This window comes from Medicago truncatula, chromosome 8, assembly GCF_003473485.1.
Source record: "Medicago truncatula cultivar Jemalong A17 chromosome 8, MtrunA17r5.0-ANR, whole genome shotgun sequence".
NCBI lineage: Eukaryota > Viridiplantae > Streptophyta > Magnoliopsida > Fabales > Fabaceae > Medicago > Medicago truncatula.
In genome coordinates, this window is record NC_053049.1 from 8,882,606 (window position 1) to 8,901,313 (window position 18,708).

An 18,708-nucleotide genomic window follows, 5' to 3' on the forward strand; every position below is an offset into this window, starting at 1 on the left:
AGACAAGAAGTTCAATCAAAACCAAAGGTGAAAAAACAAAGCGAAAGCTATCCTATACCCAAACAAAGGAGCGGGCAAGATAACCAAGTATGAACAGCTAAAACAAAAACTGCATTAGCCGCCTTCATCCACCAGTAAGAATGCATCTTAACTTTGTCAACCATCTGATTGATAGAAATTTCGGTGTTGTTAAACTGACTATTATTACGGACGGTCCACAACACCCACACATATAATAACCACAAAAGTTGCATAAAGGAGTGTCTTGATTTTGCCCCACCTGCCAAATAAGTGAACTGCAGAAAATGATCTGAAACATAAAGCGGATCAGCCCCACAAATACCAACCCAAGCACGAACATGAGACCATAACTCTCTGAAAATGGGGCAAGAAACCATCAGATATTGAGTAGTCTCCACTTCCCCACATCCAGAGACACACATTTGCGCATCCGGAGCGATCATGCCACAAGTGAGCAAATTCACCTCTGTTGGCAACCGGTCTCAAAGGAGACGCCAAGCAAGGATGGATACCTTCAATGGGACATGTCTGTGCCAAATCAACTCTGAAACCTAATCAACAGTGTTACTTGCATCTCTAATCAACACATCATACACAGAACGAACAGAGTAACTTCCTGAATTATCAAGACGCCAACTCCACGCATCTGCCGTAGAATCTTGCCAAATAACATTAGCCAACAATAACCTACACTCCCCAGCTAGCTCCTCCTCCCAATCCCATAACCTCCTACACCACTCTCGCGCCTCACCTCCTTCCCCCCACCCCTTCGCAAACATTTCCTCCACCATCCGATTTTTATTGACACTTAAATCATGCAAGCGTCTAAATCGAACCGACAAAGCTACACCACCCAACCACGGATCAGTCCAAAAATAAGTATCCCTCCCATTCCCCACTATCTTTGAAACATTATCTCGAAACCAACCTCCAACAACACCCCCCACCACTATCACGGACGCAGACAAGCTCCCGCCACCAGACAAAAGCCCGCCGCCCCCCTTCTAAAATAGTACCATCCTCCTCACCATAACGAGCCACTAACACCCTATACCACAAGCCAGCTCTATCAACTAACATCCGCCAACACCATTTTCCTAAGAGAGCCAGATTAAATTCTCTCATCCTCCTAACCCCCAAACCTCCTTCCTCCTTACGGACACAAATACTATTCCAACTAATCCAAGATGTTTTCCTATGGTCCGCACTTCCCAAAAAAAAAAAATTAATTATTAAACAAAGATTCAATATGAATATATTTTTGAATAAATATACTAAACTCTAACCCGTGCGACCCACAAGTTTTGTAGAGTTTTATATTTAAAATATCAAATTGAATATATTATTATTTGTAGAGTTACATTTAAACTCAGAAACAATTAAACTAGGTGATAATTGAGATTGATCGACATGCACAGTCTTAAAGAAGCATATTAACAACCTTTAGTAATTTTTGCAAATAAAAAATCAGAATATTTCGATGGCAAAAGAATAGTACCATTAAGAATTTTTCATTATGGAGATGCTGAGAGATGGGGAAGAGAGAGAAAATATATGAATAACACAATAAGATATTAATGGTGTATGATACATTTGTGGAACATCAATCATCTAACGGTTTACATAACTCATCCACGGTAGATGATATGAGAGACTCATCCATCCTAAAAGGTGCCTTATTGTTAGCCATTGTTTGGTTTATATGGTCAACGAACATATATGAGGAAAGCTATTATTTTTAAGGGTGATCTTCTTGAATTTTCATAAATTTATTACAAAAATACAGCTGGTTCATATGTAAGGTTAGGAGGTCCTCCGATATTGTGGTGTCGGATTGGTAGAGTAGTAACATATTGGTTTGCTTAAAAAGTGTTTAACATTAGTCTAAGTTGTAATGTGATGAAACAACCAATTGGTTTGTTAAAATAGTGTACACCGCTGCTTATATTTCTAATAGAGTATCTCTTTTAGTCAATTTAATAATACAACTTGCTTACTAAACGAATAAACAAAAGAGAATGAAAGATGTGATTAGGAATCGATAAAAATCAAAATATATAAAGAAGCTGCTAGTAATAGCAATAATTAAAAAAAAACATCATTCAATCTTGTAAATTCAATTAGTACATTTATTGGATACTAATTTAAAAAAAATCACAAATGCCACGTGACGTTCATTTACACGCGTGGCATGAAGAAAAAAAATTGACACGTCACTGCCACGTAGGAGATTCTGCTGACACATTGGGGGGAGGGGCCAATCCTAAAGAATCTTCATTTTTCAAGGGTGAAATCTAAAAAAAAAATTACAGGGGTCAAAAACACTATTAACCCTAATTAAAAAAAAAAAAAACATCATTCAATCTTGTAAATTCAATTAGTACATTTATTGGATACGTATTAATCTAAACTTGAATATATTATTGAAGAAGTGTTATGAACACTATTTTTTTAATGATCTCTAATGAAGAATGTTAGCAACACTCATTTTTCAACACTCTCTCTAGTACTCACTTGTTTATTTGATGAAATCAATGTATGTCCCACCACTTTGTGTCGGTTCAATTTTCAAAGTGTAGACCCACAATGATTTAAACCAATAAGAGAGTAAGTAATAGAAAAGATGTTCAAAAGAGAGTGTTGTTAGTATTACTCATCTCTAATACATATTCTCTTATTAAGTGAAACTCACGTGGATTCCATATTTTAAAAATAGATCTCACATAAATGTTGATATCTACACGAGTTTCATACAAATAAGAGAGGGAATGTTAGAAATAGAGTGTTCTTAAACAGATGGAAGAACAACTTATTAGAGCTTTATACTATTAATTGGTTTCGCAGCACCATCTTTTAATGTTGCAACACCATTTTGGTGGATGTCCAAATTCACCATGACCAAGATATGGTCGTGAATATTTTTGTGCATCTTCAACGACATCATCATCATGATGAGTACTTTGAGCAATTACCATCAAAGTACTTACAATAGCAAAGAGCAATATCACCAACTTCAAAATCATCTTTTATGCAGGTTCCATATTATAATTTTGCTAAACTTTTGAAGAAAATGAGAGTGATTAACTTACAATGAAATGTGAGGGCAATCTATACTTATTTATATGTAGACGGAGAATGCTATGAAAAAAAAAGTTGAGGGAGAGTGCTCAAAAAGGTTAATATTGAAAACTTTATATTTATATGTGTGAACTGATAACTCAATAGACACAAATATTCAAAATACTACTTTAATTCTATGAATTTAACTGTTTCTTTTTCTGGTTTTCTAATTTTAAAATGTTATTATTTATGATGAGATATAATCTTACATGTATTATATATAAATAGGTAGAAAATTAAAGTATATCAATTAATTGTTTTTTGACTAAATTAATTAATAATTTTTTAAATATGTTAGAAATTATACATCTATAACAAATACTTATTATTCTTTAAAAAAAATTCATTTTTAAAAAACAAATAGTTTATAATACTATTGCTAGGGTAAAGTGATACATACAATCTATAAATGGTTTTCATAAAAATCTTGGACAGCTTTTAGAAATGAGCTGAAAACAACTTTCTTTAACAAGAATAACGTTATATACTTTAAACTTTAGTATACTTGATCATCACAATGGAGGCTCCTTCATAATAAAGTGCCTCCTGATGACAATCTAAGAAAGAGAGGATGTATCATAACTTTCAGATGTTATTTTTGTCTGCAACATAATGAGTCTTCCAATCACTTATTCTTTGAATGCAGGGTTACTACTATTTTGTGAAAGTGGCTTTTAAGGGTACTGATACCCATTTAGACTTTTCTAATTGCTTGAATCTTATTTTGGGATCTCTTGGAAGAGGCAGTCAGCTGGTTCAACATTTGCTTAACTCAGCTATCATTCACAATATCTGGCTCATCTGGACTGAAAGAAACCAAAGATGCTTTAATGATAAACACAGTTCCATGACTACTTTATTCAATAATATGTTAGCTGAAGTGAAACTTAGCTATCATTTAGTTCTGGTCAAGGGGAATTCCTGCATGCAGGATTTCAAAATATCCAGACTGTTCAGCATTCCTTTGCATACTAAAAGAGTTGTGGATTGGTGTCCACCCCCTTATAATACTATTAAAATTAACTGTGATGGATCCTCTATAGGTACCCAGCCTTGTGGTGCGATTGGTATTGTTTTCAGAGATTACAGGGCCAATTTCTTGGGAGCTTTTGCTAGTAATATAGGTCATGCTTCTGCTATTGAAGCAGAATTCTCTGCCTGTATGATGGCCATTGAAAAGGCTAGAGATATGCTCTTAACTCAAATCTGTCTGGAAACTGACTCTTTACAGGTGTTTAAAGCTTATAACAAGAATATTGGAGTGCCTTGGAAGATGAGAAGCAGATGGCTAAACTGTTTGAGCTTTTGCAAAAGTATCAATTGCTCTTTTATGCACACTCTTAGGGAGGGGAATATTGTTGCAGACACTTTAGCTAAGAATGGTCAGGGATTAGCTTTATACTCTACTCAATGGTGGCCTTCCCCACCCAATTTCATTTTGTCTCTTCTGGATAGGGATAGATTAGGATTGTCTATTTCTAGAATGACATAGTTTGCTGGTTTTTGGTTCTGCTTGGTTCCTTTTTTGAATTGTTGTATTTGGTTCAGGCCTTCTCCTGGTTCTTTAATGAATTTTTAGCCTTATAAAAAAATTAAAAAAAAAATCATCACAATGAGAATATTTTAAAATGTTCATATCTAAATACTTTGTATTACTTTGACCCAATGGATGAGTATGAAGTTATTGTTGACATATACAAAGGCAAAGTGCTATGAAAATTGTGGAAATAGTTTGCTCTATCCAAAATGTGTAGATTGTGTTTTCTGTTTTGCTACTTTGGAATCATGCTCCCATCTTTTCTTTTCGTGTTGTTTGAAAATTGTTGGAATTGAGTTACAAAACAAACTTAAAAGATTTGAAAGGGAGAAAGGCACACAAAGTTCCTTCTTTAATAATGTTAGCCATTGTTTGGTTTATATGGTCAATGAGCATATGAGGAAAGCTATTATTTTTAAAGGTGATGTGCTTAAATTTTCATAAATTATTAAAAAATACAGCTGGTTCATATGTAAGGTTAGAAAATCCTCCGATTTTGTGGTGTCGGATTGGTGGAGTAGTAACAAATTGGTTTACTTAAAAAGTGTTTAACATTAGTCTAAAGTGTAATTTGATGAAACAACCAATTGGTTTGTTAAAATAGTGTACACCACTGTTTATTTTTGTATCGAGAATATCTTGTAGTCAATGTAATAATACAACTTGCTTATCAAATACAAAACAAAAGAGAATGAAAGACGTGATTATGATTCGATAAAAATCAAAATAAAAAGCCGTTGGTAATAGCACTAAATGAAAAAAAAATGATTATCATTCAATATTCTAAATTCAATTAATACATTTATTTGATGCGTCTTCATCTAAATTTGAATAGGAGTGCTTGGAACACTATTTTCTAACACTCAAATACGTATTCTCTTATTGAGTGAAATTCATGAAAATATCATTTTTTTTTTTTAAATAGATCTCACATAAAATGTTGATATCTACATGAGTTTCATACGATAAGAGTGTGAGTGTTCTTAAACAAATAGAAGAACAACTTATTGGAGCTTTACGCTATTAATTTTTTTTGCAGCACCATCCGATAATGTTGTTGCAGCACCATCTTAGTTGATGTCCAAATTCACCATGACCAAGATATGGTCGTGAATATTTTTGTGAATTTTCAATGACATCATCATGATGAGTACTTTGTGCGGTTACCACCAAAGTACTTGCAATAGCAAAGAACAATATCACCAACTTCAAAGCCATCTTCAATGCAGATTCCATATTATAATTTTGCTAAACTTTTGAAGAAATGAGAGTGATTAACTTGCAATGGAATGTGAGAGCAATCTATACTTATTTATACGTAGAGGGAGAATGCTATAGTCAAAAAAAAGTTGAGGGAAAGTGCTCAAAAAGGTTAATATTGAAAACATTATATTTATATGCGTTGACCAATAATTAGATAAGCACAAATATTCAAATTTTAATTTTAATTCTTATGAATTTAACTGTTTCTGTTTCTGGTTTACTAATTCTAAAAGACTATTATTTATGATGAGATATACTCTTACACGTAATATACATAATAGATAGAAAATTATAGTATATTAATTAATTGTTTTTTCACTAAATTAATTAATTGTTTTTTAGATATGTTAGAAATTATACATTTATAACAAATACTTATTATTCTTTAATAAGATTTAATTTTTCAAAACAAATACTTTATAATATCATTTCTAAGTTAGATTGATTTTGGTCATATATTTTTCTTTGAGATTATACAATTTCAAAAATGAAAATGTTTTAGGCTTTTTCAAATATAAAACATCTCCTCTTTAAAAAAAAATATATAAAACTTCTCTTAATCTTTATTTATAAATTTATTCAAATTTAATTTATTCACTATACTAAATATAATTGAAAAAAATTCATTGATTTTCATATTACATGATTACAATGAAAGTCATTTTAAATCATTTAGAAAAAAATTCACTGATTTTTCCCAAAGTTTTTATTTTTCCCCAACCTGTATTATTATATGATAAAGTTTGTATTGGAAACACAATGAGTTTGTTATAGTAAAAAAAAATGTAATTGATTAAATATATATATATATATATATATATATATATATATATATATATAATAGGCCAATGTAACAAGCTCTAAAATTTCATATAACTACTAAAGTTTTTAATTTTTCCATATTAAAAAGTTCTCTCATAGTTATCTTAAATATATAGTAAGTTAATTCAAACACAATCACATGTAATTTTGCTTGTAAAGATTGAAATGGAACTTCAGTTGCTACTAAAAATGTTCATTAGAAGCTCCATATTCTCATGGCACAAGTATATAATAATTGAAAACAAAAGTAAAAACAAAATTTTATTTTACAGTGTTCGTAGAAGCTCCATTTAAACTTTGAAGATTGTTATTCTTAACATTAAGTGTTAGAATTTCTTCTAATATTTTGTGGGCTACAATCAATTGTTGGTTTTGGTTTTAATAAAAACGGATTGATGTTGTAATTCATTTGATGAAGCTTAGGCCTTAATAAAAGTGATCAATTAATAATGGGGTTTTGGGCACTTAATCTAATTTGTGTAGAAACATAGCGTAGGCCCAAATACTAGGCCCATGATGGGTGGTGCCTAGGGTTGCACGGTTATAAATAGAAAGACTAGATTCCCTTTGCCATCACTCTGATACTAAGTTCACGAACAATAATAAATATGACAGAAAAAACCAAACTTCCAACCTAAAGAACAAAGAGTGCTTAGATTAAACAAGATAGATGATGCATTCTATGAGTAACATTTTAAGATCAGTAACCATATAAATAAAAACATAGTGTCTATTGCCTATTGCCTATTGCCTTCAATTCTTGTTCAGTGGCTAGTTTGTTCTCAAAAAGATATTTCTTCAATGCATTGATGGGATCCCTACCAGCATAGTGTTCCTTCTCAGCTGCCAAATAGAAAAAGTATTGTGTATAAGCTATTGTTATAACAAAAGATATAATATAGTTAAATTGTTTTCATATAAGCTATAAACAGTTTTCATAAACATCTTGGGGAAGTTAATTAAGTTACTTTACAAGAATGTATTTATTTTACTTGGGGTTTGCTCTATTCAATGTGTAGCTTGTGTTTTCTGTTTTGCTTCTTTGGAATTATGCTCCCATCTTTTCATTTCGTTCTGTGATGTTTGAAAATCGTTGTAATTGATTTATTTCTGGTAAGGTGTTACAAAACAAACTTAAAGGTTTTTGAAAGGGAGAAAAGCACACAAGGTTCGTTATTTAATAATGCTATCCATTATTTGGTGTTTGAATTTTCATAAAAAGTGGAGTAGTAACACATTGCTTTGCTTAAAAAGTGTTTAACATTAGTCTAAATTGTAATTTGATGAAACAACCAATTGATTTGTTAAAATAGTGTACACCACTGTTTATTTTTGTATCGAGTATCTCTTGTAGTCAGTTTAATAATACAGCTTGCTTATTAAATAAAAAACAAAAGAGAATGAAAGACATGATTAGGAATCAATAAAAATCAAAATAAAGAAGCTGCTAGCAATAGCACTAAATAATATTATCATTCAACCTTGTGAATATAATTAGTGCATTTATTGGATGCGTCTTCATCTAAACTTGAATATATTATTTAATAAGAGTGCTATGAACACTATTTTTCAAACACTCTTTAATACCTATTCTCTTATTCAGTGAAATTCATGTAGATACCATATTTTAAAAATAAATCTCACATAAAATGTTGATATCTACATGAATTTCATACGATAAGAGTGTGAGTGTTAGAAATAGAGTGTTCTTAAACAAACAGAAGAACAACTTATTAGAGCTTTATACTATTAATTTGTTTTTTAGATATGTTAGAAATTATACATTTATAACAAATACTTATTATTCTTTAATAAAATTTAATTTTTAAAAATAAATACTTTATAATATTATTTCTAAGTTAGAATGATTTTGATCATATATTATGCATTGTCCTTACCAACTGAGCTAAGCTCACATGGACAAATATTTTAGGCTTTTTCAAATATAAAACTTCTCCTCTTTCGAAAAAAATATAAAACTTCTCTTAATGTTTATTTATAAATTTATTCACTATACTAAATATAATTCGAAAAAAATTCACTGATTTTCATATTACATGATTACAATGAAAGTCATTTTAAATCATTTAGATTAGATAAATAAAATAAATTTTGAATAAATAATTTTTTCACTAAATAAAAATATATTACCACGAAAATTACTATGCTTATTGAAAACAATATACCAAATGGTGTATTAAAAAAAAACAGAGAGAGAATAGAATGAAAAAGGGACATGACATTGAAAAACCGAGTAACTTCAAACTCGATTGTCCCAATTATTATAAATAATCTCTAGTACCCTTGCAAGAATTGTTGTTCCAAAAGGTGAATGAATGATGGATTGAATTTTGTGCTTAACTTCCGTAGGAATGCCTAACTCAAATTTTGTGTAGCCTACTTATCCAAATATTATCACACCTTCACCTAAGCCCCGTTATAACCCTTTAAGACCTCAAAGTGTGCATTGACATTGATTTTGATTGACGTTTAGAAACTTTTCAAGCGTATGGTAATATATAGAATGCATGTCGACTGTGTGTGAACCCTTTCATATTGTTGCGTGGAGTTGTGAATTGGTGGTTGCTAACAAGTCAAATTAGCTCATCTTTAGCTAAGTAAGATGTTGAACTTTTGGGCACTATCTCTTGATCAGGTAATTGTTATTTTACTGTCGATTGTCAATATTGCAAGTAGATTCCTTGAGGACAAGGAATGGTTCAACTTTGGGGTTGTGATGACATCTCGTCATTACATAATTTTATATGTATTTTGATCACAATTTGGAGTTCACAAGGAAACTTATGCATCAAAAAGAGCAGAAAAATGAAGAAAATACAAAGAAAGAAAACGTGTCACGATTTGGTGAAAACGTGACACGATTTTAGAAGACCAAAACATGCTTCGACATTGAGGAAAACGTGTCACGAGCAATATCGTGACACGATTTGAGGAAACCCTAATTCAGTTGTTTGCGATCCAAAGGAAAACGTGTCACGATTTACTTAAAATGTGACAAGATTTTAGGCGAATTTCTGTGCCTATTTAAGCTGAAGTCTATTCCAAAGACAAGGGTTACGATTGGAGAGAGCAAAGTGCGATTTTGAGACTATAAGTCGGCTAGAAGGGCGATTTCTTCACTCTTTTACCAGTTCATGTATGTATTGATTCCTCTAATGATTATGTTATTTGTAAACACCATTATGAGTAGCTAAATCCATTAGAGGTTAGGTCTGAGATGATTCTTTGTAACCCTAATTGAAACATGTTGCTGTGAAACTCTATTTATTGTGAATGACAATCTAGTTTTTATTCAATTCAATTGTTTTTAATGCTTTTTATATCCTGATCAAATATAAATATGATTTAGTGAGAACGAATGACTACTGACCATAGCTTTCGACTTAGACCTAATTGAATTGTTCTAATAAACATGGTTAGTCTAGGAATGCATAATCCTTTATTAGTGATATTATGTTAACGTGCTTAAAACCTTCAAAGGTTATTAGACCACCTAAGGAATTAGGGGGTTGTAGCCCTAGAAGAGGGTCTAAACTCGAGGGATTTATTAGGACTATTTTGTTAACTATCATAGAACTAGTGAATCATTCACAAGAATAGGTGCAGTATACCAATTAGGGGAACTCAGAGGATTCGAAAGACCTAAACTTATCTCTCTTATTCTTAAAACTAATCTTCAAATTCTATCATTACTTTTATGCAACCAAACCAATCAACTGCCTAGTGGCAAATCAAAAGAACTTTTATACATCCTAACTTACAACGTAATTGAATTATTGAGATTAAAATCAGTCCTTGTGGGAACGATATTTTTACTACTTCGATAGTATTTAGTACACTTGCTAAAAATCTATCAAATAACATTCAAGTATGTCATACATCTAAATTCTCCCTAAGATTCCTCAAAAGTTGTTCCTCCCATGCAAAAACTTGCCCACTCTCATTCTAAGCCATTTACCAATCCTATCTCGCCCACACAGGCCTCTTTTTGATTTGAAATCGAATAAAATATTGGATACTTAAGCCTAAAACTCATATCCCCTCGCCACCTTACGATCCAAAAACTTGTATTCATTCCATTTCTCACCCTTCTAGCTAGCTCCAAAGTAAATCAACTTTGCCCACCAAAACCGTCTGGTTTCACTATTTTTTCCACCATAATGACACATGTCTCGGCCAAAAATTTTACCCCTCCACCAAACTCTTAACATTAGGGCCATATTTTTCAAATAAAAGCTCTTTCCCCATCAAACAACCTACATCGTCATTTAGCCAATAAACTCGCGTTAACCACCATAACATCCTTTACCCATAAACCCGCATTCCTCTTTTGTAGGCAAACCGATTTCCACCTTACCCAACTAATCTTTTTCCCCCTCTCACTTAACCTCAAAGGAACTCTCTTTGCACTTTTTTTTTTTTTTTTGTTGGAAAAAACTCTCTTTGCACTCTAAGCCTCTAACCTTCCTCCTCCACACTTGCATTGGCATATATATATAAAAGACAAGTAAAAAAATCATAATTAAATTAAGTACTAAATTTAGAACCACAATTCTCCCACCAAGGCTAAAATATTTATGACTTTACGTATTCAATTTCATACTCAAAAGATCCATCATTGGTTCCCACGTTGACATTTGAATTTGCTCCCACCGGTATACCCAAATACTTGAAAGGAAGGTTGCCCTCGCTACAGCTCAAAAAATCACACGACATAGTCATGAAATCCGATGGAATATTCACTCCAATCAAAGAACTCTTGATAAAATCAATTTTCAACGTCAACACCATCTCGAATCCATGTAACAATTCCTTCACCGTCCAAAGGTTATTAATCGTTATCTTACCTATACAAAAAGTATCATCAACATATTGCAAGTGAGATACCACCAAATTGTTGTTTCTAAATTCAAACCCCTCAAACAAATTTAGAGACACCGCATTCCTCAACAAACCACTAAATCCCTCTGCCACCAACAAAAACAAAAACGGGGCTAAAAGGTCCCCTTGTTTAAGTCCTCGTTGGATATTAACCTCCTTTGTTGGACTACCATTAACTAGAATAGACATACTTCTCCAAACACACGCACCTTCATCCAAGCCACCTACTTCGCGCACATATCCATTGATGTGACAATTTTCAATCAACAAGGATGGATGTTATGGCGTGGGGATGTGCATACGGAATGAGAAAGGAAAATTCGTCAATGCTAAAACCATTTGGAGGGAAGCAACTATTCCACCTCAAGAGGCTCAAGCACTGGGATTGAGTGAAGCTTTATTGTGGTTAAGCGAGTTGGGTGTCCAGAGAGTTACCATCGAACTTGATTGCAAATCAGTGATGGTGTCATTGGAAACCTTACAAATGTAGTGAATTTGACACTATTATTAAAAAGTGTAAAGCTATGTTATGTTTATTGCAAAACTTTAAGGTTAGTTTCAAGGGCATCAAGGTCTTATGCTAGTTCCCAAAGTTTTTCTTTTTCCCCAACCTGTATTATTATATGATAAAGTTTTTATTGGAAACACAATGAGTTTGTTATAGTAAAAAAAAAAATGTAATTGATTAAATATATATAATAAGCCAATACAACGAGCTCTAAAATTTCATATAACCACTAAAGTTTTTAATTTTTCCATATTTAAAAGTTCTCTCATAGTTATCTTAAATATATATATATATAATAAGTTAATTCAAACACAATCACATGTAATTTTGCTTGTAAAGATTGAATTGGAACTTCAGTTGCTAGTAAAAATGTTCATTAGAAGTATTATTCCAATCTACTCCATGTTCTCATGGCACAAGTATTTAATAATTGAAAACAAAAGTAAAAACAAAATTTTATTTCAGTGTTCGTAGAAGCTCCACTTAAACTTTGAAGATTGTCATTAACACTAAGTTCACAAACAATAATAAATATTAGACAGAAAAAACCAAACTTCCAACCTAAACAAGATAGATGATGCATTCTATGAGTAACATTTTATGATTAGTAACGATATAAATAAAAACATTGATACAAAAATAAAGCGCGCAAGAAAAGATTAGACATGAGCAGTGCCTTCAGTAAACTTTGGATCCTCACATCTATACCTTCCATCTGGTCCAATTCCAAAACCTTTGGGATCGGCGAAGACATTCTCTAGAAGCTGGCTGCGAGCTGGTGCAGGGCTCTTTTCTGCGAAATCAACAGCTTCCTCTAGGACCTCGTCAATTTTCTTGTCTATTGCCTTCAATTCTTGTTCAGTGGCTAATTTGTTCTCAAAAAGGTATTTCTTCAACGCAGTGATGGGATCCCTACCAGCATAGTGTTGCTTCTCAGCTGCCAAATAGAAAAGGTATCATGTATAAGCTATTGTTACATTACAGCAAAAGATAAAATAAAGTTGAATCGTTTTCATATAAGTTATAAACGGTTTTTATAAACATCTTGAAGAGCTTATAAAAATCAGCTGAAAACAACTTATAGAGCATATAAGTTATAGAAAACATATGATTATTAACTTAGGATGACATCTACAAAGGGTATCATGCTAGAAGTGTCAGTCAACCGAAATTATAACTTTAAAAATTGATTATATCATTTGTTTCAACGATGCTATATGAAATGAAACAAGAGGAATGCTAGCAACACTCACTTTTGAGCGCTCTCTCTAACACTCACTCTTTCATTGGATAAAACCAATGTATGTCCCACCACTTTGTGTGGGTTCATTTTTCAAAGTGTAGACCCACAATGATTTAAACCAATAAGAGAGTGGGTGACAGAGAGAGTGTTGCTAGCATTCCTCATGAAACAAACACGCACAAAATGCTAAAATGACGTATTTGGTTTTGATTATGTTTCCGAACAATGTTTTTCCATACATGGATTCAATGATCAAAATAAAGGCAAAAGAATGACCGGCAAAAACAACTGAAGTCAAGCTATCAGATTGACCAATCACTGTTCTGCCGTCAACAACTGGAATAAGATTATTACACAATCCACGCTCAAACTATTCAGACTGAGCAAACATATTTTGTAAAACCCTTGGAACAAGGTTGATTGGTTTATTACTTTAGTTTCTTTCCTTTTCCAAAATACTTATAGAAGAAAAATCTGGTAACAATAAAGTAAAAGAAAATCGTATTTGCTTGGTTGGTATCATCAATGATGTGGTGTAAGACTAGAGAGGAAATATATTGTATGAAACTATGAGTATGTTAAACAGTAATTCATTTAATCAGGAAGTTATTCTAAGGAAGCTTGGGAGTTGAGAATAATATACAACAAAAGGCAATGACCCAGAGGAAGTTTAGCGTGTTCAAGAATTTTAAAGGAAGTTAGGCAAAATCTGAAAATAAATGTAAAGGGATTATGCATCGTGCAACTGAATATAGATATACCCCCATAAATGCAAAAGAACATCAAAATATATGCTTCGCAAATTAAGATCTTAAATGAATATCATAGTATTAAAATAAATGCTCACCAGGGTTACGAAGCTCATCAGGATCAGCCAATGAATGTCCTCTAAATCTGTAAGTCTCACATTCCACTAAAGATGGTCCTTCTCCTCTTCTAGCCCTGTCAATTGCCTCCTTCGCCACTTCTCTGACCTTCAAAACATCCATCCCATCGACATGAACACCTGGCATTCCGAATGCTGGACCCTTTTTCCATATCTCAGGATCTGAAGTTGCTCTAAGATGTGACATGCCAATGGCCCACAAATTGTTTTCCACCACAAAAACAATTGGTAATTTCCACAAAGCAGCCATGTTTAAACACTCAAAGAACTGTCCATTATTACAAGTTCCATCTCCGAAAAATGCCAACGTCACATTATCAGAATCAGCCTGATTCAACACCTCTCTTTTGTATTTCATGGAAAATGCAGCACCAGTGGCCACTGGAATTCCCTCACCAATGAATGCAAAACCACCGAGCACGTTGTGTTCTTTTGAGAACATATGCATTGAACCACCCTGACCTCGGCAACATCCTGTCGCCTTACCGAAGAGTTCACTCATCACTTCTCGAGAAGGGACCCCTTTACTCAACGCGTGAACATGGTCTCTGTATGTGCTGACTATGCAATCTTCTTTCCTCAAATACTTGATGAATCCAGTTGACACAGCTTCTTGACCATTGTATAAGTGGACAAAACCGAACATTTTACCCCTATAATACATCTCAGCACATTTGTCTTCAAAGGACCTTCCTAACACCATGTCCTCATAAAGCACTAACCCTTCCTCTTTAGTAATAAGCTGCAAGCACAAATCCAGATAATAAGAGAAAAACTCTTTTTCAAAGCATAAAAAGTATGTTAAAATCCCACTATGCAAAAAAGCTAAAGCGGCCTTAACACCGCTAGAGCGTCTATTTGACAGCATTTTCCAGAAAATAGTGTATCCCAGAACAATAGCAGTTTGTCTAAATTCTGTTACATTGTAGTGGTATAGCGCTAAAATTTAACACACACTACAAGGTAAAAATATAACAAAAACAAAGCAGGTATGATTAATGAAAATAAATGGTTATATACCTAAAGAGGATGAAAATAAACAAAGCAGGTATGATGCAAATTGATTTTGTTTAAAAGTGAGTTGAACAAAAAAAATTGAGGCTTAAAATCAATTTTAAAGGCAAAAGCCAAAATTTTCAGTTCCAAATTAGAATTAAAATCAATTCTACTCAATAACATCCAATTATGTCAAAATCAATTGTATGCTTCTAGAATCAATTTTGACTCCTCCAAAAGTGAATCCAATCCTACACTAAAAATGGAAACCAAACAAAGACCTTAGAAAGCACAACACAACTAACTTCAATTGTCTAAACTTCAGAAACCAATTGAACATATAACACAATAAATAAAACCCATAAATCATAAATCACTAATGTTGTAAGCAACAAAACATCTAAAAGAGAAGAAACAACAAAAATATTAATATTTGAATCATGCAGCTCATAAACCCAATCCCAAATGATTCAATTCAACTTTCTGAACAGAACAGTACATAAAGTTAAGGTTTTTTTTACTGTAGCACGACACATCTTGATTGAAGACGTATCGGATGTCCAACATGTGTATGTGTCTGACATGGACACATCTGATTACATTCAATTATGTTATTTTCTCAAATTTCAACCGGTGTTAGTCTCGGTGTCCGGTGTCTGTGCTTTATTACCCAGAATTGAGAATCAACAGATTTAACAAAAAGCATAGATTTTTCAACAAATACATTAATATTTGAATCATGCAGCTCATAAACCCAACCCAACATGATTCAATTCAACTTTTTGAATAGAATAGAATAAAAATTCAATATTTTTAATGTAATACCGGCACATCAGATCGAAAGTGTATCCGATATCCAACACTAGTCCATGTCTGACATGGACACATCTGATTACATTCAATTATGTCATTTTCTTAAATCACAACCAGTGTCAGTCTAAGGCTCAGTGTCAGTGCTTCATAGCCCACAAGTGAGAATCGATAGATATTAACAAAAAGCATAGATTTTTAATACATAAATGATAAAGGGTTACCAAATTGGAGGTTTGTTGAAGAAGAACAGCAGCAACAGGTGGTGGTGAACGGCGAGCATTCAAACGAAGAAGCTTCTGAGTAGATCCAAGAAAAGAGGAAGAAGAAGCGTTGTGTTTGAAGAGATCAGAAGAGAAAGAGAGTGGTTTATCATTGGATCTTGGAGTTGAAGAATTGATAGGAACAGCAAGAAGAGAGTGTGAGAATTTGGTTGCAGTGAAAGACATTTTTTATTTTTTTTGCAACCAAAGAAAAAAACCAGTTTTAAGAATGTGGTTATGAAAGGAAAATGGAACACAAAATGAGGTTGTTTATTTATATGAATATGAATCAGAAATTAATGTAGGTAATAGGGGCGGAGATTACAAGGGAGTGAGACATGGAGATAATCGTCTTGTGTGTTTTGTGGGTGCTTTTGCCTATGTTTAATTGTCTATGACTTTGCAAATTCATTATAGGCCAACCAAAAACCAACTAACTTTTACTACATTAACATTCATTTTGTTTTGTCACACAAAAAAAAAAAGTGCTTAGGTTCTTTCAAGGAGTTAGTTTGTTAGGGAAAGGAAAATATGATAAAATAAAATTGATTAAAATATTTATGTTTTTGGATCTGCAAGTTGAGGTCAAATTATTTATTGAATTTGTGATTGATTGGAGTTGATATTTCAATGGAAATCAAGTGAACATTGCAATATGACGAGAAATTAAACAATGTTACACAAATTGACAGTCAACGCAACGCCATACTCAAACGAGTAAATCACGAAAATAACATAAGAAAAAACTTGATCAATGCGTGAAGCACTTGTTTAGATGAAAATTAATTTTGACATCTAGACATTTAACATGAGTTTGATTTTGCAGCAAAACTTATTTTTAACATGTATCAATTTTATAAAATTAATTTTAATTAAAAATTAGTTGAATATAAAATAAAATATATAAATTTGGGGTGGAAAAAGTTTTGAACGCGAATCTCCAGATTTTGACGCTAATCCAAACACATTCTAAATAGTAATAGTTTGAATTAATCCATCTAGTTTGATTGTTGGGTCACGAGGGGAGCTGGGGACCGTCCACATCGAGGTTAAAACAACCACACACGCAAGAAAGACGTCACACTCTTACCCAAAACCTTAAGTCAATAGGTTTATGGGTCCTCTTACTTATAAAGTGTTCAACCTTTACTCTGCTATCTGATGTGGGACATGTAACTCACACTTGCACACAACAACACTCCCCCTCAAGTGTGAGTCCATCTATTCATCATGTCCCCCTTTAAGCGGAAGCTCTAACTTGCTTGTATCGCCGTTGCTGATTTCTTCGCAAACGGACCGACACTGTCTGTACCGTCGTTGCTACTTTATGCACAATCGGACCGGCTACCTCGGTCATACCCTTCGTTGAACGGGACTCTGATACCATTGTTGAGTCACGAGGGAAGCTGGGGGACCGTCCACATCGAAGCTAGAACAACCACACAAGCAAAAGAGACACCACACTCTTATCCAAAACCTTAAGGCATTACGAAATTTAAAAACTTTTTAGACTTATGAATTTTTTTGAAAGGTGAATTGTTGAAGGCCAAAAGAAGATGAATCGAGTGGAATGATCATGTGAACCTGGTTACATGCTGATCTGGCATTGCAGGTATAAATGGATCAATTCCATGTCCTTTTCATGCAAAGTGTGTGCCCCACTTTTTTAAAATATATATTATGTATATATAATAAGCGGTTTATATTTTGTCATCAAAGGGTCCATAGCTCAGTGGTAGAGCATTTGACTGCAGATCAAGAGGTCACCGGTTCGAACCCGGTTGGGCCCTTTTTAATTATATTTTTCTTTTTCATTAGTTCTCCTTGTTTGGATGTTTGTTTTTTGTATAAGATGTGTTTTTTTTTTTGTTGATCCTAGCTACTGTCCTGCTAGGGCTTTGTTATGAACATTGTCCAGTTGTTATGGCGGAAAAATGGGATACTTTTTGAGACACAATTAATAATAAAAACGGATCAAGATATCTACCAAAACTGTCAACTTCACTACTAATTGATGAGACTTAATCATTTCATGGCAAAGCGTACTTGTACAAAACTTGCACAAAGATTATTTGATTAAGTTTCTGCCTGGTTGAGTTCTTTGGTTGAAGCAAAAATCACGCAGGAACAACTTTTTTTGAAGTTCCCTTCTGGTTAAGCAAAAATAATTGAATAGTGCTGAGAAGAAAGTGAATGAAGCTTTCATATTTAAAAAAAAAAAAAATGACATTAGAAAGCATCGGAATATCATAGCTATGTTGGCACCCAATGGCTCACCAATCATCTGCAGCACAACATAAAAAATAGAATGAAAAACAAAGCTTTTATTGGTCAACA

The 18,708-nt window shown here is 33.0% G+C and overlaps 3 protein-coding genes and 1 non-coding gene across 4 annotated transcripts; 2 read left to right on the plus strand and 2 right to left on the minus strand.

Moving 5' to 3' along the window:
* Nucleotides 1–47: 47 nt before the first annotated feature.
* On the minus strand, nt 48–443 carry LOC25500612 (uncharacterized). Its single transcript, XM_024772849.1, has one exon. It carries the CDS (start codon nt 441–443, stop codon nt 48–50), a length of 396 nt encoding a protein of 131 aa, XP_024628617.1.
* Nucleotides 444–3,781: 3,338 nt separating this feature from the next.
* Nucleotides 3,782–4,633, plus strand: LOC112417303 (uncharacterized). The gene has a single exon (XM_024772850.2). The coding sequence runs from the start codon at nt 3,782–3,784 to the stop codon at nt 4,631–4,633; it is 852 nt and encodes a 283-aa protein (XP_024628618.2).
* Nucleotides 4,634–12,616: 7,983 nt separating this feature from the next.
* Nucleotides 12,617–16,782, minus strand: LOC25500614 (pyruvate dehydrogenase E1 component subunit alpha-3, chloroplastic). Its single transcript, XM_013589091.3, has 3 exons — nt 16,333–16,782; nt 14,264–15,044; nt 12,617–13,110 (listed from the first exon to the last, which is right to left on the minus strand). The coding sequence occupies exons 1-3, from the start codon at nt 16,555–16,557 to the stop codon at nt 12,833–12,835; spliced, it is 1,284 nt and encodes a 427-aa protein (XP_013444545.1). The 5' UTR covers nt 16,558–16,782; the 3' UTR covers nt 12,617–12,832.
* A 1,307-nt stretch (nt 16,783–18,089) lies between these two features.
* TRNAC-GCA (transfer RNA cysteine (anticodon GCA)) lies at nt 18,090–18,161 on the plus strand. Its single transcript has one exon. It is a non-coding gene; the product is annotated as a tRNA-Cys (tRNA).
* The last annotated feature ends 547 nt before the right edge of the window (nt 18,162–18,708 follow it).